Source organism: Pseudorasbora parva, chromosome 17 (genome assembly GCF_024679245.1).
Source record: "Pseudorasbora parva isolate DD20220531a chromosome 17, ASM2467924v1, whole genome shotgun sequence".
NCBI classification, from domain to species: Eukaryota; Metazoa; Chordata; class Actinopteri; order Cypriniformes; family Gobionidae; genus Pseudorasbora; species Pseudorasbora parva.
In genome coordinates, this window is record NC_090188.1 from 22,659,179 (window position 1) to 22,683,584 (window position 24,406).

The following is a 24,406-nucleotide window of genomic DNA, read 5'->3' on the forward strand; positions in this document are numbered from 1 at the left end:
GGAGTGGGTGTCTGGTCTGGAGCCTGTGCGCAAATTTAACTCAGAAACGCAGTTGCTGCTGTCACAGTTGCTCCTGGATTCTACATTGTGCGGATCTCTTCTTCACTCTGCAAACATGGATCTGAAAGTAATCGTAGTATTCGCTCTGATAGCGGTCGTCATTCATGCACCGGTTTCTAACGGTGAGTGGTTGTTCAATAGATACTTCTTTGCAAATGTTTACATTATTTTTTTGCATTGTACATAAAGCTTATATGCATGTTTTGGCACATTATTTGGCGATTGCATTGATGCGACTATATTATTGCAAAGTGTATGGTTCATAACGTGCACCTGTGTAAGAAACGAGGCATATTTCACTGCATTTATGCGTTTTCATTTCTAGTGTGAATTAAATGCAAAACGTTTTTTAATGCTTTGCGCAGCTTTTTTTATTTTATTGGTTTTTAAGAAAGAAAGAAAGAAAGAAAGAAAGAAAGAAAGAAAGAAAGAAAGAAAGAAAGAAAGAAAGAAAGAAAGAAAGAAAGAAAGAAAGAAAGAACCCCATGCAAGTTATTTACACCAGATTGTTTATATATATTTTAACTTCAAATTTTGATTTTCTAAGTAACAGACTGACGCGCAAGCGGTCGGGAAAGCAGAGAGGCACTGTCACGGCGTTGATTAATGTGTGTATTTGTCGCCCTCTTTGTTTTCTCTTAATTACCCACAAATTAGAGGATAAAACACAACCGCAGAGATAGCGCCAGTCTTTACTTCAATCGAGCCAGAGCGCACGGCTCTAACTATGGATTGCGCGTTTACATAACAATAAAAATAGATTACAAGAGATGTCATTAGCATTTTACAAGTGGACTAACGTGGATAGAGCTCCGTTAAGTCGCAGGTAATTCACACCTCTGGGCTCTTGTGAGTGGGCGATGTCCGTTAAAGTAGCGTACGTGCGCCGTGCCGTCTTCACTTACAATGTAAAGCTGCTCGAGCTGTTAAGTCTCTGCTTCCTTGAGCGTGTAACAGGTCTGAGCCAAATGGAACAATAATCCCAGAGCTGCCATACAACTCTCTCGTTTTAATGTGCAGAAAGTGAAGGCTATTAAAATAGCGGCCAAGTATTTGCGTGCATGCGCGTTACATCTCATACAGCCAATGCCTGCTTTGGCAGCCTACTTATTTTTTTTTAAATAACTAAATATAGGTTAAAGGGTGAATCCACTAAACACTTCTCATTAAAACTATTCACTTTAAGTGCTTTATAAAAAAAATGGCAGTTTTCTAAATATGAGTGCATAACATAGCCTTATTATATAATATACATTTCTTAAAAATAACATTCAGTTTTCAATAATAGGGGATCATGCACCCTCAGTGTGTCTGAAAACAGTGCTGGTTGTTATTAGAGTGTTGCAATAGTGAATTTGGAGGTTAGTGCATGATTACATAACAGACTTTGAAAATTAAACCAAATCTTTTAAGTTTCATTTTTAGTCAAGGATGCTGGTTCCTTTCACAAAGCACATCTGTGGCATTAGCTCAGGGTTTAAATGCAGAGCAGAAAGTGATTTGCATTTGACTATATTCTCGTTAACCATCATTATTCAGCATGATTTCATCCAACTCTCACATGCCCCGAATTACAAAAATCGCTTCAACAGCTGAATTGAGTTTCTCTCTTAATTCTTCTCCAGCCAAGCCCATCAGCCTGGTAGAGAGATGCTGGTGCCGTTCCACAGTCAACACTGTCCCACAGAGAAGCATTCGTGAGCTCAAGTTCCTCCACACACCCAACTGCCCCTTCCAAGTCATGTGAGTATCTACTCTAAACTCTCTCTTTCTCACTCGCTCGGCAGCTCTGCCTATGATGAGGTGTCTGCTTGACCCAGAAACACATCACTTCACCCCATCAATCTCCAAATCCTGAAGGGGCACTGAATGGGGCAGGAATTGGCCACCCCTGTCTGGCATTATACCGTTGGACAGGCTCTCACAATTGCACATATCCAGGGGGAAATGCTATAGGAGGGGGTAGGACCTTTAAGCATGGATGCATTTGTATTTTGTACAGGAAAACAGCATCATAGGGGTCCGAAAGAGTTCCTCTTCAAGCTCTTTCTCACACATGTGAAGGGCTTGAATGATGTGCTTAGTCACACACCAAAGCCTTGCATGCTGATGAGAACTATCCTCCCTTTATGCTTTCACCTCTGTTGAGTGAAGTGTTCAAAACAGCTGCTTTATTTGGATTTGTAACCAAGATTAATGGCATTGGCATGTCAAACTCCATTACAAATGTCATTTATTTTCCATACCATAAATGCTGAACAAGGCGTAAACAAAGACTTAAACCGTGTCAAAGGGTCAGCGAGATAAAAACAGCTGGTTAGACTCAAAAATCACAAGCCGACTAACGGTTGCCACAAAAGCCATAGGCAAAACCCTGGAGAGCAGATCAGAACCTGAATCCCAAAGCTCAGGAGCCCTTGATACTTCAAATCTGCATTGATGAGTGATGCTGGTAACACTATCTACCAGTGTTTGCTGTTGGCCTTGGCGCGCTGTGAAGTAATTACTACCTGCTGTTTGCAGTCCAGACCCTCTCCAACTCCAGCTGACTAGATCGAGATAGACCAACAAATGCCAGGCCCCGATTAACTGCTGCCACTTCAAAAGAGTGAGCTAACCAAATTAGAGGGGATCTGTGAATTGAAGATAAGAACTGATTACTTTAATGATACAGATATGATGATAGTGGACACATACTTTAGCTAATCCTGTCTCCGAAGAATGTTCTCATCCTCATGAACTTCTCAAGGATTTATATAATGTAGTAATGTGAGTAAAGTCCACACACTGAGTTTACAACTCCAAAACATTTATTAATAAACAGTGTCACAATATATATCAAAAGACAAAAACGCAACAATATGTATTGTGGATAGTGACAATCTATATAGTGTATAGTTAACCCAAAATGAAAATTAGTTTACAGAGTTTTAGTGTCAGTATTACATTAAACTAAATGTTTAATATAAATGTATAATAATACAATGGGGGAATATTTGTGGGTCCCGATAAAGCCAAATGTCTTATGTTACCAGTAAAAAGTGGCCTAGATTATTTCAAATATATCTAGACAGAGTGCATATTCTTTTAAAATAATTCAGCATTTTCAGCTTCAGATTCATGAATATTTCTATTCTGATGTCTCCGTTGTGCTGTGCATTGGGCAACCAGCACCAAGTCCAAGCCTATTCAAGATAACATTCACTCCCAAAACATCAACATTTCATTTTTTGTAAACCTTTTACAATGTCTTGGAGGATCGCAATAATATCGTATTGTAAGTCCAGTATTGTGATATGTATCGAATCGTGGCATGTGGGTCTTGATGAAGACCTGACAGTCGAAACGTTGCACTGTTTATTAATAAATATTTTTGTATTTTGGAGCTTCAAACTCAGTGTGTGGGCATTACTCTTCTTACTTATATGATTGTCATCTTTTTGTCCTCCACCAGAGCCCAATTAAGGTTTAGGATGTGCACACCTTTTTTTGTACTTTATATTATGCCGTGCCATTCATTGTGGCTCCTTTAGGAATGCGTTACTCACATGATTATGCGAAGGACAACAAATCACAGCTGTGAAGTTCAGCAGACCGTTTGTGTGTGTGTGTCATCCAAATCATCACACAAACTATAATGTACGCCAGAAACCCTGGATTTACAGAACTTTTCATAGTAAGCCTTTATAATATCATGTATGCATCCAAAGAAGACATACAATAAATCCTAGAAAAGTCTTATTATTATTATTATTATTATTATTATTATTATGATTGAATTACTACATTCATTTAAATTAAATACTCTATAAATACAATATTATACTGTTAAAATATTTTATTGTAAGTTAATATTCATAAATTATATTTTTACTTTAAAAAAAAAAAAAAAAAAAAAAAAAAAAAAAATATATATATATATATATATATATATATATATATATATATATATATATATATATATATATATATATATATATATATATATATATATATATATATATATATATATATATATATATATATATATATATATATATATATATATATATATATATATATATATATATATATATATATATATATATATATATATATATATATATATATATATATATATATATATATATATATATATATATATATATATATATATATATATATATATATATATATATATATATATATATATATATATATATTTACTTTAAATAAAAGTTTAATTTTCCTAAAATGAAAGAGTTTAATGAGTTGTCAGTTGTAGACAATTGAAAACAAATGGTTCACCTGTGCTGACAAGACGACTATAATCTAATCTTTTTGCTGTGAGCTACAAGGAAGATTGTGATAACAATCTGACAATCTGTTAAGACCTGTAGGGAAAACGGGAACGCAGATGCAGGAAAAGAATACTCCGAGGGTGATGAGAGAGTGCAGTGTAATATCACTTACTAGAGAGAGGAGTGACTGAGAACCAACTGCTTGGCTGAGCTTGAATGCACAACTGTTCTGCTATTGTATGGCCGATGCTGACTATGGGGTTTCTATTGTATTGCATTCAAATACTGCGCACAATGGGCTCTTGTAGCTTTACACTTAGTAATGATTGCTTGCTTATACTGCAATTTGAATGTCTGAAAAAAAGTTCAAATTTCAGCACCACGATTCAATCAAGGTTTAATGAAAACTTATCCTTTTCACCTGCAGTGCCAAACTGAAGAGCAACAAGGAGGTGTGCATTAACCCAGAGACCAAGTGGCTGCAACAGTACCTGAAGAACGCCCTGAACAAGTAAGGAAACCCTTTTGACAAATAGCAGCGGATAAATGAGTGAAACGGGAGAGGAAATACAGGGCCACACATATTCATTTTACAGTATTGTTCACAAATGCAAAATAAATGGCCGTATGAGCCATTCTAATAAACAAAATTAAACCGTTACCAGTTAAAATTATGCATCGCATCAGATATCAAAGTCTCAGTGTAACAATTTATGTAGTAGTGTCGGTTGACAAAAAGTCACCCGCACTTTAAAATACTGGTCTGTCTTGTTTCTCGCAAAAGATTCAAGGTTTGTTTCTCAGATTTCTTTTGAATGTTTTTGTCTGGTTATAGTGCTCTGAAATATTTATCTAAAGTTGATGTATAAGATTAGCAGCTACTGCCTAGCTAATGAAAAACATGTTCAGGCTTTGCGGCTTTGCCTTAATAGTGCCTCCGCTGATTGTTATCGCGAAATGTCCAAACAAAGTAAAACAAGCTTTTGCTGTACTGACTGAAAGACATTCCCACATCTGATCATGAGTTTTTTGATCATGGGACTGGTTGCCATCATCTTTCAATTGCTGGTAGTTGTAAGATCCCTGGTTGAATTTGAGAGGGGGTGGGTGAATATAAAGCATATGGATGTATTGCAAACCAATAGGCGCTGGCTTCATTGGGGTGTTCGTACTTGTTAAACAATAATCATTGTCTAAAGGGATAGAAAAGTGCAAACTGTCCGGTCTGCACAACAAAACACTCGTAGCTAGAGATGAACGACGGCTCCTTGAGGCTGAACACCCATGAATGGTCTCTGGACGGTAATGGTCACATACTGTGCGGTCATTAGTACAGCTCAATAAGTGAAAAAGGAAGTTGTACATCTGCAGGTTGTGAGGGAGGTTTCTGCCTTCTGCAACACCTCTGGGCAATGAGCTACAAATCAGCTCAGACATTCTGGTCATGTGACTTACTTAGCTGAAGTCTAATTAAAAAAAGGTTTAAATACTTTTAAACACCCATCAAACTATATGCACCAAAGCCTTCTTTGGGCCAAATTTGCAGGGCGAAAAAATCTGTTTGACCAGAGTTCAGGACAAAAACCTGTTTGAAAATTATTTTTGTCACTAAAAAGTTTGTTGAGGAGCTCAAAATTCACTGAAATCAGATCGCAGCTTCAGCCCAATTAAAACTAACAGCACGCAGTTACTAAAAGAAATTGCCTATAAAATGTACAGACATGTCTGTTACAGTCTTGCCAGACGCATAATTTAGGTTTACTGTTTTAATCACTGTGGAGATACAGGCTATTTAAAAGCGTCCTGCTTCGATAAACTTTCACCATAAATTGGTCGGTGATTTGTTTCATTGTAACATTTTGCTTCTCGTTTCAGAATGAAAAAAGCCCAACAACAGTCGAACTAAGAAGTCTGCCAGATGACAATGGATTCTGACAGCCCACCGTCACAGATATGTACCATATAGTCCTCTGCCATGCTTGCTGGCCCAGCACTTAACCTGCCAAATATGCATCCCCAGTAAATGACTCAGCAAAAGACCACCAGACCACCAACACCACCCATGTAGTCTCCTCTGTTAGCGCCAAGTGCAATTATATATGTATGACTGTGTTTTTTCTTTTTTTCTTTTTTACGTATGATATGTATATACAATGTGTTTTTATATCGTCTTAAAACAGTAAAGAGATATTTTTGGAGTCGTGTTTGCTCCTTGTTTGTGGTGTCATGTTGGGTTAGGCAGGACAGCATTGAGATAATGAGGTATTTTGGAGCAAACATTCAGAACTATGAATATATATTTTAATCTTAGATGCAAAGATGTGACTTCACATTAGCAGGAAGGAAGTTCTGATAATTCATATGCATGCAAGTTATTTGACACAAAAAGAAGGGCATTGATTTTTACTTTTTTGTTACGCATTTATGGTTCATAATTTAGATATCTGTAACAGCATAAACTGCATGTAAACATTCTATGGCATATATGGAAAAGATTCACTTGTTTTATTCTTGGAAAGGCAGGGTTACTTTGCCAAACAAACTATTTAGACCTTGCATGAACCCAAACGGTTTTTGAACGACTTTGGGAATGTAATTGGCTTTACTGGAAGGCATTCATGGGCCAATAGAGAGTCTTTTTGAATGTTCTGTCGGTTGTTAATTGGCCGATCTGAGTGTGCGTAAGAGACTCAGCATTACAACATGCTAAATGTTGCTTCACGCTCAGCAGAAATATGTCATTAGACACAGTTGTGCTTCAAAACACGTCATCATTTAACAGAGAGAGGTTGGAGAATTTACAGCCAAGTTCTGGAAGTACTAATGGGCTGATTCATTCATTCAATGATGAAAACCGAATTTAAAGCATTGTAGGCATAACCTTTTTAATAAAAGCAGTGTTAGTGGAACATCTGAGGTAGACCATGAGACAGAACTAATTGACATAATGACTACCTATATAACAACGCACTTTATAGCCCCATGTAACATTTATGGAAAAAAAGAAGAAAAAAAAACAGATTCTGGATTATGTCCACTACATAGTGAATAGTTCTAGAACGTAAAGTATTGTGTTTAGACGTAGTTATGACTGTATTGACAAATTTATTAAACATTTGTATCTTCAGCATCAGATTTTTATTATTTTGAGTGGGTTTATTTTTTTTAATTTGTGGATTATTTTACATCTACGTTTAAGAACAGTCAGATTATTCATTTAGAAATGAACAACAGCTGAATAACTGACATGTCCACCCCACTTTTTAATAATAAATACATGTAAATAAATCTATCTAGCATGACAAAATCTATCTAGCAAAAACATCAAAAGATATATAACCTTAAAAAAAAGTCTCCCTCATCGACAATTTTGAACACCTAAAGCTCATGTTTCACTTAGACAACTCTTTTGTCTTGGAATACACGTAATGTGGACACCACACATATATAGCAAAGTATGCCAATGCCTTGTGTCTCTCAAAAGACGTATGGAATTTGTCTGTTACTACTGCCAGATTTATAATGTTGAGCCGTTAAAAGCACCAGGCCTCATTTACAAACCCGACCCTCGGGCACAAAATCTATAGGGAAACATAATGCCTACCCTGTTCTTCCACTGGAGTCTGTGTACTGAATGAAGGGTTAGAGCCCCCTGCTGTACAGCGGCATTCCTATTAACATGGAGGAAAGAAAAATATCTTGCAAAAATAACATGCACTTTGAAAAAAAAAAAAAAAATATTTCAGAAATATTCAAATATTTGAAATTGTCCCAGTGTAGTGATGCCATTAAATTAAACATTGATTTAATTAGAAAAAAAAGCTATTTTAAAGGGTAGCTATTTCATTACACATTCCATCCAATTGTCACTATTTTTAACACTGTATAGTTAACTGTAGCATATACTGTCCTTTCATTCCTTTTTCCCACTTAATGTGAAGATTACTTCTATGTATATGGCAGCTTATTATAGCATAAAGCACATATTATGTTCTTTCTTTTGTGAGTGTACATTGGTTTGATTTAGTCCCTAAAATGTTTATTTTGAAATAAATCATTATGAAGAACTCTGTATCACGTTTTACTAATGGATGCATATGAACATCAGTCATGTCACCTGCCATTTGGTTCACCTGCCACCTATACGTCTCCAACAATTAGAATCGAGATGTTAAATGAGGAAAAGGGGTATTAAGAATTTTGAATGGGAGGGTCACGAATTGCAGGCAGACTCACAACTGACACCTTGATTTCACACAGCTTTTATAAATAATCCTGGCAGCACTTTTTAAATTTACATGAGACACTGAACGACTTTTAACTTGTCTAAACATCCAATGAGTTTTAGTGTAAAATAAAATATTTGCCTTGTACATTTTATAAGCCGTCATATTCAATTTCCCTTAAAAATTGAAAAAGAAACCCAATAAAAATCTTACTCTCAGAAGAAATAATCTCTTGCACAGCAGGGGAAATTCGGTCATATTACAGCTTCATATAGCTGTCAAAATCAATATTCACAATAAGGGCAAAATAAATTAATAATATTGCCAGTCATAAAATCTGGTACAGAGCTGTTATGAAACACATATACTCTGACAAGGTGCCAAAGAGATTAAATTAAATTTATATTTGAGGTACTGATTCAAAGCAGAAATTGAAGTGATAATCCTAATAGAATGGTATAAAAGTACATACATCTGTCTTATGCATAAAATATAGCTCATGTAAGGTCAAATGTTTCTAATTCTAATACTTACAAAACTTATTGTAAGTTTACTTACAATAAGAAATAATTTGTACTTACAAAGCTTATTAATACATCAAAGATTATTTATCACATACATTTTAAAAGACAAAAGGGATGCAAGACTATATATGCCTGATAAATGACCAGAAAAGCCGAGAGATGTAAATTGTTCATGCAAGTGAAAGATGTTTAACATAATCCAGAATGAGAAACATACAGGTTCTTTGTTATCATTACAGCAAAGTTTCAGAGTTAAGTGGACAATTAGAAGTTTTAGTCCAACGCAACTTCTGACACCAATCTCAGAAAAGCCACAATGCTTCTAACAGTTCATAGTTGTAGGAAGTCTCTAGAGATTAACTGATATGTACAGCAGAGCTTGAATCAAAGGAAAAGTAGAAATTGGAAATGCAGGAGTTTGCCGAGCTACTGCATGTAAGAATAACACAAAGCTACCTTGAACGAGCATGAAAATTAGGACACTATAAGGCCGCATTTACATTGCAGGTCTTGATGCCCAGTTCTATTTAATGACTACTTTTTGACAACCTACTATATTTTAAAAGTGACGCATATGCGATATCTGCATCTTGAAAAAGAAAGCTTACAGTAACAGTAAGAAAATAAGGACATAATGTGGACATAATCACAAGAGGTTATAAGAACTACATAATATACGATGTCAACAAGAAAATGCAAAGGTTCCTTAAAACAGACTCAAGGATGTTAAATGTTTTTGAAGCCTTTGAGTTCAAAGGTTTTGACATTTTCTTAAAGAAAATAAAAGGGACTTTATGAAGATGAACTTTACCTGAGACAAAGTAATAATACAGTAATCAAGTAACATAAATCAAAATAATAGCTTTTGTTATTTGTACCAACCTGATATAGCAGGAGAATACTAACATATTAACTTCTGACCAAAAAAAACCAACATAGAGAATGTGTGATATCTGCATTTATATTATACACTTGGTGAAACAACCAAAGGTAGATGTTCTGACCCAGAAAAACTTAGGCCGATAAGGAAGTAAAAAATAGTCAGATTTGCAATGGAAGCAAAAGAAACAAGCTTTTGCTTTCCACAGCATTTTTAAAGGTCACCAAAAACATTGGGTTGAGCCTTCGCCTTCCATAGAGTGGTGCAGGTATGACATCACTTCGTAGGCCAACTGGCAGTTCGCATCACACTGGTTCCCTAGACAAAAACCCAGAGGATTTTTCCATAGGCTTTTGGATTATCGTTAAAAACAAGCTCTGTGATCAAATTCAGGTCTCCAATTGAAAAATTTCAAGTGACTGATCACATCAAAATTTTTCAGTTGGCCGAATTGAATTTCTGTGAATTAAAAGAACTGTATGTAAGAAATGTATTTCAATTTATCATAAAATGACCCTGATATGTCACTAGACATCAAGAAATCATGTTCATTTCAAATACCTCTATCACTGACAATAGTAGTCCGACCAGGATATTGTCATATAAAAGTTGTTGTTGCAGCCCTCAACTGATGTTGATGTTGGCATGTTGTGTTTTGACCTGAAGCTCCACCCTGCACCTATCGACCAATCACAAAGTCAGTAGTGTTTCGGCATCCGGGGGGAGAGGAGATACACCGCTCTGCAGTCATTTGAGTTAAGTTGTCCACAATCTTACATACACTTCCTTTAAATTGCATCAATTCACAGAATTTCAATTCGACCAACTGAAAAATTTAGATGTGATCAATCACTAGAAAATTTTCAATTGGAGACTTTTTTTTTTTTTTTTTTTTTTACAGAGTGCACATTTGTCCATCGAGATAATTATTTAAACATAATTTACACTGATATGTAGTATGAGCTTGTGTTTATCACAGACTTTATTTAAGCCATTTAACCAAAACCCCATTCAAAAGACTTCTAAAGTTCTAAAATTTTAAGTCCTAAAATGCTAACTTGTTCCGCGTTTTGGCCTACAAAGTGCTGTCATACCCCCACCACTCTAATTGTTCCATTGAAAAGAGGCATGCGATCATGGTTAATGTCCACCCGAGATGACGTCTTTCGTCACCATCATTTTAATGTGGTACAACTCATATTGATGGGAATATCAATGGCAGACACAAATACACTTATCCGATTCATATCTGATTTATTTCTACATATGAGGCCTGAAACCACTCTGAGAGTATCGGAATCCATGTGCTTTTTCCCTGTTTACACGTGGGTTACGCGAATTGGGTCACTTGAACCATGTAATGTACTTACAGTTAAAATTGCTTCCTCAGACTTCTTGAAGAAATCAACATACAAAAATACACAGAAATCCGTCACAGAAGCCAAAGGAATTTCATTCTGTGAGCATTATTTAAACAAGTATTTTCCCAAACCTTAAAAACCTATGTATAGTGAAAGTGTATAATTTAAGAGTATTAATCAAGTGGTCATTGTGTGGTGAACCTTGACATGTTTATGTCAGATCCACAGTCTAAAATGAGTGTAAATCTGTTTGAGGATGCCTCATTTTACAGCCTATCGTCAACTGCATGGAATGATCGCTGCAGTATTCAAAGAGGAAGCTACAAAGATATCATCAACCAGATCAGTGGTTTGTGTGTTGCTGTGAAGACAGATAAGATGAAGTGAATTATGAGTGTCAGTTTAACTACACCGCAGGGGGTAAAGAATGTACTGGTGATACAAATATGTTTGCCTTAAAGGGTTAGTTCACCCAAAAATGAAATTTATGTCATTAATGACTCACCCTAATGTTGTTCCACACCTGTAAGACCTCCGTTCATCTTCCGAACACAGTTTAAGATATTTTATGTTTAGTCCAACAGCGTATGTAGTGTATGCACACTATATTGTCCATGTCCAGAAAGGGAATAAAAACATCATCAAAGTAGTCCATATGTGACATCAGTTAGTTAATTAGAATCTCTTGAAGCATCGAAAATACATTTTGGTCCAAAAATAACAAAAACTAACTTTATTCAGCATTGCCTTCTCTTCCGTGTTTGTTTTCAAACCTCAAAAAAATGATTTAAACAGTCATGAATCAGCGGATTGAGTCATGATTTGCATCGCATGTCAAACTGCCAAACTGCTTAAATAACGTGACGTTGGCGATCCGAATCATGAATCGATACACTGATTTCAATACATTTCTGCAGGAAAGGAGACGGCACAAATACTAGCATGTCATCTCTGAAATATTCATTAAAAAGCTTTTACTGCCAACTAAACATTTGAACTTTGAAAGTTCAAAGAAACAAAGAAGTGTGTCTTTTTTAGAGTAAAGCCTCTACAGTAACGTGATTTCATCGATAATATGTTTTGTCAGTATTATTGAAAGTAATTAGAACGTTTTTTTTGAGTATGTGCTGTAATTATTATAACAACAACAAAAAAAGAGCATGGTAAAAATGATTTCTATACCTTACGTTACCCTCGTTCAGATCAGTGATGGTTCACAGCAGTTAATTCTCATATGGTTTCTGCGTCAACCTCGAGTTACATTTTGTCTAATCTTTCAAATTGCTTGAAAACCCTTCTAATTCGCTCCCCAGAGGACGAACAGCAAGGGCTACTGCACTTTCTCATCACAATCTCTCTGAAGTTGTACGATGTGGCCTATGGCCATTTAACTTACTCATATCCTTGCCTTATTGCAAGCATGTGCTCAAATACTTACAAGGTTGTGTGACAAGTACTAAGTCACAATCCACCGGGGAATCGCACTGGCAAGCACTTATTGTTTCTGTATCTGATGACCCTTTATAACACAGCATGCAAACGCTTCCCTGAAAAGGGCAATAATGATTTCAGAATGGCTCCATTTGAAACTTTTCCTGATTGTACATAGCTGAAAGCCCATTTAATGCCTTTAATTGTGCTCACACTGGATAGAACCTACAGAGACATAAATCAATTCTAGAAGGAAACAATTCAGCTGAATTTCTCGAGGGAACAGCAACAACTGAACAGTGTTCTGGTACATGACACCTGCAAAGTCCCTTCAAAATATGATAAAACAGCCCCCTATAGTTGATTTAGCTATATCTTTCATGTGTTAATGGAGGTTATTATATTTAATGCCACACATTTCCATATCAGAGTCTGAGGGATTATACACTTATAAGCTTCAACAAGGGTGAACACAGAGGTTGGCGAGAGGTCTGAACTGCAGACAAAGCAATGCACAGCCAGATTCTTTTGGAGTGACTCAGGCTCTGATGGAGGCTCCCCATCCTCCAACCATGTGAAATCCCTCTTTCAGATGGCTGGTGCTCTTTTTGATCACAGATATTCACAAGACAATACACTCCGTTTCATGTGGTGAAGCAACCAATAGAAAATTGTTTCTCTGGTGCCTAACGAGGGGTGAGGGGTCCTGTTTTTGCTACCCTACACACCTAAAAAATACTGAGGAAGCCACACTGAAATAATTCTATGATTCATAGATTCATTTCACTGTACTTCATAACTATAGCAGGAATAGTAGAATGCATTCTTGTGCTATGGGGTATCATGACTCAAAATCTCAAGAGGACCAGAGCAGTGAGGATAGTGAGATCTTAGGTCACTAAACCACTTATCTAATGTCTAGACTAAGTACTGGTGGTCTTATGTTTTATATTTTAATATATCTTACAATGTAATGTAATCGTGTGATGGCAAAAGCTGATTACTCCATAATTTACTTTCTTAGGTGAATAAAAAAAAAAAAAAAAAGATTTTTTTTTGTGTGATGGTGACGGCCTTTACTGTTCATTTTGATCAATCTAATGCAACCTTGATGAATAAAAATGTGAAAATTATATTTTAAAAAAAGGTAAATCTTACTGACCATCTTCTTTCGGCTTTTCACTTCAGGGGTCGCCACAGCGAATCAACTGCCTCCATCTATTCCTATCCTCTGTATCCTCTTCTCTCAGACCGACTACCTTCATGTCCTCCTTCACTACATCCATAAACCTCCTCTTTGTTCTTCCTCTTGACCTCCTACCTGGCAGCTCTAACCTCAGCATCCTTATACCAATATATTCACTCTCCCTCCTCTGAACATGTCAAAACCATCTCGACCTGGCCTCTCTAACTTTGTCTCCAAAACATCTCATGTGCTGTCCCTCTGATTTACTCATTCCTGATCATGAACGTTTGAATGGTAGTCTAGATTAATGTTAATATATTTTTGTTCAGGGTTAATCCACGTTTGTTTATAATTCGTTTGTAAATTTATTCCATTTGAAAAGTTTTAGGATAATGTTCATTTCTACGTAATTTTAGTCAATGACCTGAAGGCTTATTGTCCTTACAAATATTTGCGTTCGTTTATAACCAAGCTTTTCTAAATCTGTGCTGCAGACAATGGGACAGTACAATAAACACAAAGGACAGACGATACTATCTGTCTTCTCCAAGTTAAACATAAACCAATAAAGACCAGCCAAACTCAAATTTTCATATCCCCTTAGGTTTTGAAACAGAGGTCTTGAAGCTGTGAAAGTGTGGACATCATAACCCAGAATGGGATGTTCAGCCCATTGAAAATGAATAGTGATTACTGCATATGAAATTAAATTAAGATGACAGATGGGCATGAACATGACAGACTGGAACATTAGTTTCATAATAGAGCTCATTATATGTAATTCCATTAGGTTAATTTTAACATTTTTTTAGTCTTAACATAACAGGGCTGCAGCTGAAGAGATGTGAGTTTTTGTTTTTCAAACTGGAAAGATCAAATGGTGTTGAGTTTATTTTGGAGTTATATTAAACAAAAGACATATGAGAAGCCAAGTTGGATCAGAGCTTTACTGGCACAAACATACTTCTGTAATATATGGCTGTTATTGATCAGTTCATCTATACAGGTATCAGTTGTGAAAGAATAACTTGGAAATAATCCTCATGAAATTCCTCCAGTTAAATCAGCAAAAGGAACTTTACACTAATAAAAAGCACTGACATGGCTGGGAAATGTCTGAATGGCAGACAGTTTGGATAAGATAGAGTGCAGGGCCGGTGATAATTTGTAGTTTTATTGAAGTGAGCTATTCTGGGAAGAAATGGTAATGGGATGCTGTACACAGTCTTGCTTGCATTTAAATGATTATAAGAGCGAGGGAAGTAAAGTGAGATGTATTAGATGAAGAGTAAAAAGATATAATCAGTACAATACATTTTCCAATCTGATTTAAACTAAACTAAAAGGGGGAAAAAAGAAGAAAATATATTTAAAAAAAAATAAAGGATAGGATACATCTATAGAAATATTTGAAATCTATATGTTGCTGGCAAAATATATTTAAAGGGTTACTTCAGCGCTGGGAAGATGAATCAGTATGTAAACTAGGTCATCAATGTAGTAGAAATGTGAAATTATTTTTGAATTCGGTGCCTTCTAGACTGAGAAAAGACAGAAAATGTATTTTTGTCTAATGGGGATGACAGACTACAATTCCTAGAATGCTTCGCTGCCCTGTGAGGCCATTCCCAAAGCCACCAACTTGATTACTGTGACTGAGTTGGAGAAGACACTACAATTAAAAACTGAAGTGTCTGTTCAATATAATGAGTGAGTCAACGCGCGAGTATCACAGCACTGAGCACTAACTGCAGGACTAACTGCTGATGAGCTGAATGAGCTCTCATTATGAGAGCGGCATACATTCACAACGCGAGTTCAGTCTGGTGCGTTTCAGTTCATGCCTTTGCAAGCTTAACTTTCATAGAAATTAATTTGAGAAGTTAAAACACTTACATTGCTCACCATAACTCCGTTTAAATGAGTGCCTGCAGCTGAGCTGAGCTCTGAGTGTGATCTCCCATCCCCCATGCGCGGGTTCAGAAAATGCGGAAATGGCACCTTCTGCTGGCTGTAGTCTTTAGCCTTTGGCCAAACATTCCTTCTATGAAGCAAATATCGTCAATTTGCGTCATAGGAGGAATTTTTCCAGAAATAAAATGCATAAATTTCTTGTCTCAGGGGGATAAGAGGAGGGAAAAGCACAATCATTTTAATCTACTCCAGGGTTTCTAAAGCTATATGCTAATCGCTAAAATAACCCTTTATAATCAGAATACACAATTGAGACTATTGTGACTAGGTGGTGTAATGGTGCATTCAGTCAAAAAGATTGTATTTACATGTTGAATGCACATGAATGGCACAACAAAGTTGTAAATACGAGTGGGAATCTCTGGGTTTTCTTTAAGCATTGATCTTTAGAAGCCGGAGGCGTGTCAGTGAGAAACGTGTAGGAATATCACAATATTTATAGGTATTTAGCAAAGACACTGTCAGTTTTTTTTTAATTACAACAAAATAAGGTAATTCCCAGCACGAAATATAATAGCAATGTAATGCAATCAGTGATGAGGATACCGTGGCGAGAGTTACGTAATCAGATTACTTTTTTCAAGTATATTAATGCATTACTTTTAAATTTACAACAAAATATCCAAGTAACTTTTTTAAATAAGTAAAGCAAGTTACTTTGTTTCCACATTGACTGATGCCTCTCCTGTCCACATGTTGTGGAAATTGAGAGTAAGTCCAGAAACGTTGTGTGTGAACATGATGCTTATTGTAGTTCTAGACTAATTATGAGCATTTACTCATCTCACTCGCACTAAAACAGATTCAGCATTTCTCAACATGAATAAAAACAGTAGAAAGCAAACTCCAAATATAAACTGGCAATTATTTTCGACTCACTAGAGTATAGGAAATTGATAATAGAAATTAAAGAAAGAAAACACTCAGACTCTTCGGCAATACTAGTCAGTGACCTGGGTTACACATTGTTTACACAAGTTTACAGAGGCTTCAAATAAAAATAAAAAAACAAATATTATAAAGCAAAACACACAATGCACATTTTTTGTGTAGTTAATTAAGAGAATCTTGAATGCCCCTGACGTCATAAATACGACATTTCAACTTGTAAATACGAACTGAAGGACTTGAATGCACCATGATTACAAAGTTTTAAAAAAATAAAAAATTCTAAACCTATTAAACAAATGAAACCGCTGCATGCGCTCTTACCACCTTGGTATACTTCTGCCTTTGTAGATCTGAACAAGTCTAATCTCTAATCTTTTACAATTAAGCTGTCTGTTCACGGAACAGGAGTTGTACTGTTGAGAAAACAAAAATGGTCACGTATGGAGAGTTTTCAACAAAACCCTACCCGGATCCCTCGGATTCATATAACCTGAGTCCATTGTATAACTAATAAGCAGAGACAAGCTACTGGTACAACTTTTACGTCATTTACTTTTTGGTCTCATTCATGCTCTACTGTGCATCCAGCATTTTCACAGACGCAACGATTACATCCAGATTCACAAACGTATTCATTACACACAGACACAAGCCAAATAGATTACGCAATCAAGCACTTTAATTTGATGGGCTGCTTTCAAAGATGCATGTGCCTTTTTTATGTAGAAGCCAAAAATAATAAGACGAGGCGTGGAACTGCGCAATGAAACAAGTATCTGAGGTACATAACAGAATGTTATTGTGATCGGACAGATTAAAAAAAAACGTTTTGGCTTTCTGCTGAGTACTTTTCAAGTTCGCATATTCTCAGGGAATATTATATTTCTGTCACAAGACTAAATCACCCGCCATGATGGTTTGTCACGTGTCTGCTTTGACATGCTTTTAATGCTTTGTAATGTTGTAATTCAATCAATCTGGATACCTTTTCCAAAGTCAGCTTTCTTTGTTTCTATATTTTTAGTAGTCGTTTTATATGACCTCATACTCATAATTGCATACTTTATATGACTATAATAGGTCTACTTTTAATGCAATCTTGCAGCAAGTTGCAATTTGCTATACCAATTATTACTTAGTTGTATATTAACAGTTGTTTTTTTTCTGAGATTGTGGCTTCAAGACTCTTTTCCTGATTGGATCTACATAGCAAAAAGATGTGGGGTCAATGGGCACATGAAAATCCCCCAGATGGCTGTTCATATAATGAAAACCCTATGGATGTCATTCTCTCAATGAAAAAAATCTGACATTTTCACATTGAATCTGACAATGGGGACTAATGGCATAGGTTCAAACACAATACACTGGCAATACGGCTTTAAAGAACTGCGCTCTTTTTCTAGTGTTTCACCAACATACTGGGAAATGGAAATGTGTTACAAGGCTGCAGAAATTGTTCTTTCTCAGCACATTTTGACTGTTAAAAAAACCCCTGAGGACTATAGCAAGTCAATTAGAACCAAACTTTGCCTTATGAACTGTCAAATATTCCAAGGAAATCCTATTTGTTATCACAAATCAATGATAAAGCCAAACCACACAACCAAACAGTTTGTATGAATGAGAAACAGACAAAAACAATTGTCCAGATGAGCAATGTTTTGAAGTGGAACATCCCAAAGAAGGTCAATCAAAATCCATTTTCATTAGTCCTACAAATACAGTTTCAACCACCACTAAAAGCGTGTATTATGTTTCTCAAGCATAAATATATGGTAAAATCATAAGGGATTTGGATCTAGAATCACTAACACGCTTTAACACTTTCTCTGTTTGCTCAATTGAAAGCATGCGCATGCAAAACACACTCATGCAAAAACATGAGTGTCTGAAGAAACAGCCTGCAGATGTTTTAGTCCTTCATCACTTCCTGCCCCAATGAGACGCCACCAGGTTTCCAGGCCTAATTAAAAGGTAATTGAGTTGGACCGGTTAAGATCTACCTAACCACTGTGCACACATTCCAGACATGCATGTTTCACCTCTTGAAGAAACAACAAAAAAAAACTTTGATATTTAGAGGCGTGCTGTTTTGTCTTGGGTGGGATTACTTTGACAAACAACAACTGCTGGGTCATTTAGTTATTGAAGACGAGTTCAGAATTATTAACCCTGAATCTCAACGCGTAAAGGAGATGCAGTCTGAAATCATTCAAAATTATTTTTGCCCATTTTAATTTAAGTAATCACAAGGAATCCACTTTAACCATAAATCACAGCTGAGAACACTTAATATAATGGTAGGAGTCATATTATTCACCACTGAAAATCTTCTGACTCAAACCCTCAGGGGTTTTGGTAAATGCGGACTTGGACACTTCCCAGTACAAGGCTTTGTCCAAAGTGGAACTGGAAAGTTACGTCAACTTTGTATCGAGGACATTTGAATTATGGATTCTCAATACAACGTTGTAGAAAATGTCTCACAAAAGAACATAAACACTATTTCCAAACTTGGACTGAGAGAAAATGTGCTATGAGTCAACTGTTTAGAGCAAACAAAAGACCTCTACTTTGAAAAATCAATAATACAATTAAAATGAAAGAGTGGGGTAGAGAAAGACCGAAAATGAAAGAAGTAATTGAAATGACAGAACCAGAAAGAGTAAGATTAGATTCAGAAGAGAGAGAGATGAAGGGTAACATTAAATCAAGATGGAAAGCAAAGACATAGCTTGGCAAAGACTCTTGGGAATTAGGGGAAAGAATAGGGAAACAAAAAAAAAAACTGGAAGAAGTCAAAAAAGGTTCACGAGTGTAATACAGACACTTTTGAGGGGTGAGAAACAAATGACCAGTTGCCAACATTTGCGGAGCGGTTTCACCCCAACGAGAGGAATAAATTCAGAGAACATTCATCCTCTGATGTTCACCAGCAGTAAATCTACACGAGCTCCATATTTAAAGGTTTTCATTTTTTCAGACTCGCACATTAAACTCAAAGCACACTCACAAGGCCCAAATAATTCATTCCCCTTCACGCTAGACAGCCATTTAAAAAAAGTAATGACTAGTTTAAATTTCCGCCTAAAATGCTCTCGTGTTGAAACACCTGCAGTTCTTTAGTCCCAGATTTCAGGAGTTGTCTGTGATGCACTGTCATAACTTCACAGCAGTGCTTTAACTGATGTAAATGCAGCATACAAATATTATGTAATTCATTACATATTAATGATATCTTATATGAATAATATTTTAGATTTAAATATTCCCCTATGTGATTTCTTCATCTAGTTGAGATTTACATGGATTAACTTTAATAAAAATGAGCTGAATGTATAAAGAGTCTCCTATACAGGTGGAAATACTTTTTATTGACTATATGTTGTAGTCTCACTTGCTGCTGGCATGCATACATTTTTTTTTTAAACGCCTTGCAAAGGGTATAATTTCCTGAGGTGAGAGAGCAGTTCACACTATTGCTGCTTTATTATTCCAAAGGTGAGAAGTATGTACTTTAATTTGATCCTGAGAGAGCAGGAGGATATTAGTTACACAGGTTTTATTGATGTTCAATGAAACTAACAGAGCAGTGTGTGTGATAGTCACATTCACACCTGTTTTAGTGAAACACGATAATTAGTTTAATGTGAGAACCTGCTTCAGAATAAACTTTCTGAATCAACTCCCAACACACAGTTGGTTATTACAGTCTTCAATGAATAACAACCTTATAGCTGAACTCTTTAGATAGTATTATACCGTAAAAGGAAATGGTTTATTTAGAGTGATATATGCTTAGCACAAGCTTGTTGTTTTAAATATAGGCATATATATTATACAAATATTAGGGATGCAACGATGCAGAGGGCAATAATTGATATCAATAAAAGCTATTTTTTCATTACGTCATCGGCTGATTGTTTAAAAACAGACAATGATCAAGACTTATTATATCCCATCAAACAAAAGGAAAGGATATACTGTTACTGTGTCTGAATACATTGTCTTTGGTCATAGTTGGGTAAAATTTTACTCCTATAGCTGCTGTATTAGAAACACCCTAATTTGATGCAAAGGTAATTTAATACAAAGAATAGCATTATACTGTAAATGTACTTTTTTACTAAATGTTTTACGATATTGATGCATCATCACAGTCTGTAAAAAGGGTCCGCAATCGTAAAGAGCTCTAAGCATCATTTTGATAAAGTCTCAGGTTTCAAATTCTGTCAATTTTATCATGACATTCAAACAATAAATGATGTTATTAAATGTGACGTAACAGATAACTGTAAAGCACAATAAGTATTTTTTCCACTTTATAACAAGATATAGCACAAAAAAATGCATGAACATCAAAAGGTATGTTAAAAGAAGTATACTGTAATACATGCAATCGCTCAATCAGGGTTACAAATGCAGAAAGAACTCAATAAAACAGCTTGTGAACAATATGTCATGCAGATATCCAATGTTTACAGTTTGTTAGTTCCATTGTAAAAAAAAAAAAAAAAAAAAAAAAAAAATCCATAAAAACAGAATGTACTGGCAGAACATGACAGACGTTTCCAAGTTCAAAATTCAAAATATAGGTAAAACAGCTATAAAACTATTACGGATATTTTGTCAAATTAATAATGTACATAGTTCCCTATTTTTATTTATTTTTTTACAGATTTTATGTAGAGTTTAGCTATAAATAAAAGTACTAGAAAAGGAGCTTATTTACAATTAGTCATGAAGACAAGTGTATATGAAAACTACTCTTACATACAAAATATTTCATTTTCTTATTTGGGGGTAAATAGAGGTGCGTTCACTCCAGGTCATAATTACTGTAACTGTAAAAAGCCTTCACATGCTTATAGAACTTGTAATTACAATATGTAATCTTGTAATTTTCCATGAGTTACAGTTTGTACCACCTGACCACTGCAGATTTGTATAAGGTTCGATTTGAAACGGCAGTGTATGAGATCAAAGTAGATTAAGAGCGTAGGCTACAGTGTGTATGGTAGGCTACTTACAACATGGCAAGAATACAGCATATATCTGAAAATAAATAGCACAAGACATGCTTGTGCCGACATGTACCAAGTTTGGTCTTAATACGATAAAGCGTTGCGGAGATACAGCCTTACGTCTGTTTTCGCAAGCGCTACATAAAATTTGTTTGCGCGTTTGTCGGAAACAATTTGACGAATCAACTTGAATTCCATAACTTTTTGTCGGCAAGATGATCTGGTTCAATTTTCGTGCAAATCAGACTAACCGTCTAGGACGAGTTCGCAAAAGTAGGTTTTGGAGGAAATTCAAAATGGCGGGAAATATATAATGATGGAAATGACATCATAGGGTACTATCAGCAGGAGCTCAGAAATCTGGAGCTCTATCAAAATGTAAAATCGTTAAAACTTTCCCGCAAACGGTTCTATGGGCTGCCATAGACTACCATGGCGGAAGAAAAAAGTGCGAGAACGGTTTCAATAGGTGCCTCCGCAACTTCGGTGCTTGGCCCCTAAATATCTGTTGGTAATTTTAACCTCCAAATCCTGTGTAGTTTACAGCATAAGTTGGAACTTGGGAGTGAATTTGTTTTTCCATAACATTTAAAAAATAAAAAAAATAAACTATCGGTATTGCCATTGGCAAACATTATTCTGAATAATTGTCTATCAGTATCAGAGAATTTAAAAAAAACTAAACTAAACAAACACTATGTAGTATACACCTCATTTGTCATTGTTGAATTGTTATAAAATTGATATTTAAAAATAAAATATCAACATTAACATATTTTAACAATAGAATATCTAAAGATTGTCATTGTCGTTTGCCTTTTTTAGGCTATATCTTTAGGTTACGCAATTTGAGAGTATTATGGATGAATATGCAATACTGAATGATCAATGATATTTCAGGACTGATCAATCAGAAATAGTTTATATTTAATAGTGCAGTTAATATGTGAGTACATTACAGCGGATTCCACAGAGTGGAAAAGTTCAGTTTCTTTTTATTACATTGTTTATAACAAGACCGTATGGTTTCCAGTGAATTCCTGAATGTCACTTTCATGAAAGCAGCTCCCTTATTGCTGAGCTAAAGCAGAGATTAGTAATCAGCCTGAGGTCTGACATAAAGTCATCCACAACTAGTGACTATTTTTCACAGAATGTATGAATCTGACGTCACCAACAAATCTCAACTAGAAAGGCAGCGAACAGATAATGACCCATTAATGCCCCACACTGAAAAAAACAGTTGTGAAAATATTTCACTGAGCGATTGCTTCACTGAGAGAGATAAACGAGCAGCCACCCCGCTGAGAACACTGAAAGCTGTTTATGTTGCTTGTTGTTCTGGGCCTTGAGCTCATTTGTGCTCTTGACACTAAAACCGGATGAGACCCACAGAGATCAGATACTTTATGATAGATGTGTTCTGAAATACACACTGCTTCCTGCGTGACCTGCTTAATCGGTTCAAAGGCGATCATGTGGCTACCGATAACCAAACTGCTTCAAGAAAGCCATATGGAATGCATTGGAGGGGTTCTGTAAGCAAAACACATCAAATGTTTACAATAATTGTGGAAAGAACCCTTCTATGCTGCTAGCAACCAGAATGAGATGTGGCAAACACAACTGACTGCTAATTTCTCAAATGGTAAACGGTCATTCAAGGGAATTTAGCAGAATTGAAAAGAGGGAGCAGCTGTGCTGATTAAAAGCCAAGTGCACACTAAAAGACTAAAGCTTTTCACTAGTCTTTGTAGAAGCGTGCAGGAGCTTCTTACTGGTTACAATGACCAATGTTTATTTTGCCACAAAAATACACAAAAAGCTTGTAATGTAGGCTACTTTCCAACCACTGAAGTAAAAATGAGAAAAGTTCTATTCAAGTTGCCCTTGCAATGGGGGTTCAGGTTTAATAACTAGTTCTTCCCATGTTTCATCATTGGACGTGCGCTCAGATTGATATGGTAAACTCGGCATCATCGTCTTTGTCTTTTCCAGTGTGTATATTGCTAAGAACTGAGGGAGCCTCCAGAGCGCAAGTTCAGTTAGTAATGTCCGTTTAGCTTCTGACAAGCACTGTACGCAGTAGACCAATCACAACAGATTGATCCATCTGGCCAATCAGTGTAGAGTAGCTCATAGAAAGGATCGAGGGATTTAGAGAGATAGATTCTATGTGCAATGTATATTATGAGAAAAAGAAAGTTTTTTTGTTGTCGTTTCAGAAAACGGTCATTCTAACTCCTACATAATTCAAAACGTAAAAATTAAACTTGTATATATTGGGATCCAATGGAGTTAAAGATGGGGTAGGTATTATTTCAAAACCGTTTTACAAAACGGACCAAGTCCAATAACAAACTTGTAGCCAATGTGCAGGTAAGGTGCGTGTCTACTATTGATGGTGAGAAGGGAGGCTCAGTGCACGTCATTATTCAAAACACGACACACAGGACGGACATTAGCCGAGATGCTGGCTTTTTCTTGAATATGCTTGTGTCATGTTCGCTTGTTTGTTCATTTTTGTTGCTCACTTCAGCGATGATAAAGACCCGTTTATTTCCAC

The 24,406-nt window shown here is 35.9% G+C and overlaps 1 protein-coding gene and 1 long non-coding RNA gene across 2 annotated transcripts in view; one reads left to right on the forward strand and one right to left on the reverse strand.

Moving 5' to 3' along the window:
- The window catches only part of LOC137044652 (uncharacterized), a 47,625-nt gene that overhangs the window by 17,219 nt on the left and 6,000 nt on the right, over positions 1-24,406 (reverse strand). The gene's annotated exons all lie outside the window — the stretch shown is intronic.
- cxcl12a (chemokine (C-X-C motif) ligand 12a (stromal cell-derived factor 1)) lies at positions 23-8,407 on the forward strand. The gene is made up of 4 exons (XM_067421495.1): positions 23-182; positions 1,686-1,803; positions 4,768-4,851; positions 6,216-8,407. The coding sequence occupies exons 1-4, from the start codon at positions 116-118 to the stop codon at positions 6,244-6,246; spliced, it is 300 nt and encodes a 99-aa protein (XP_067277596.1). The 5' UTR covers positions 23-115; the 3' UTR covers positions 6,247-8,407.

Excerpts from the sequence above, each read along its gene's own strand:
- cxcl12a (XM_067421495.1), top strand. The coding sequence starts at position 116 with ATGGATCTGAAAGTAATCGTAGTATTCGCTCTGATAGCGGTCGTCATT. Across the intron at positions 1,804-4,767 it reads AACTGCCCCTTCCAAGTCAT|TGCCAAACTGAAGAGCAACA; the intron begins GTGAGTATCTAC and ends TTTCACCTGCAG. Across the intron at positions 4,852-6,215 it reads CTGAAGAACGCCCTGAACAA|AATGAAAAAAGCCCAACAAC; the intron begins GTAAGGAAACCC and ends TTCTCGTTTCAG.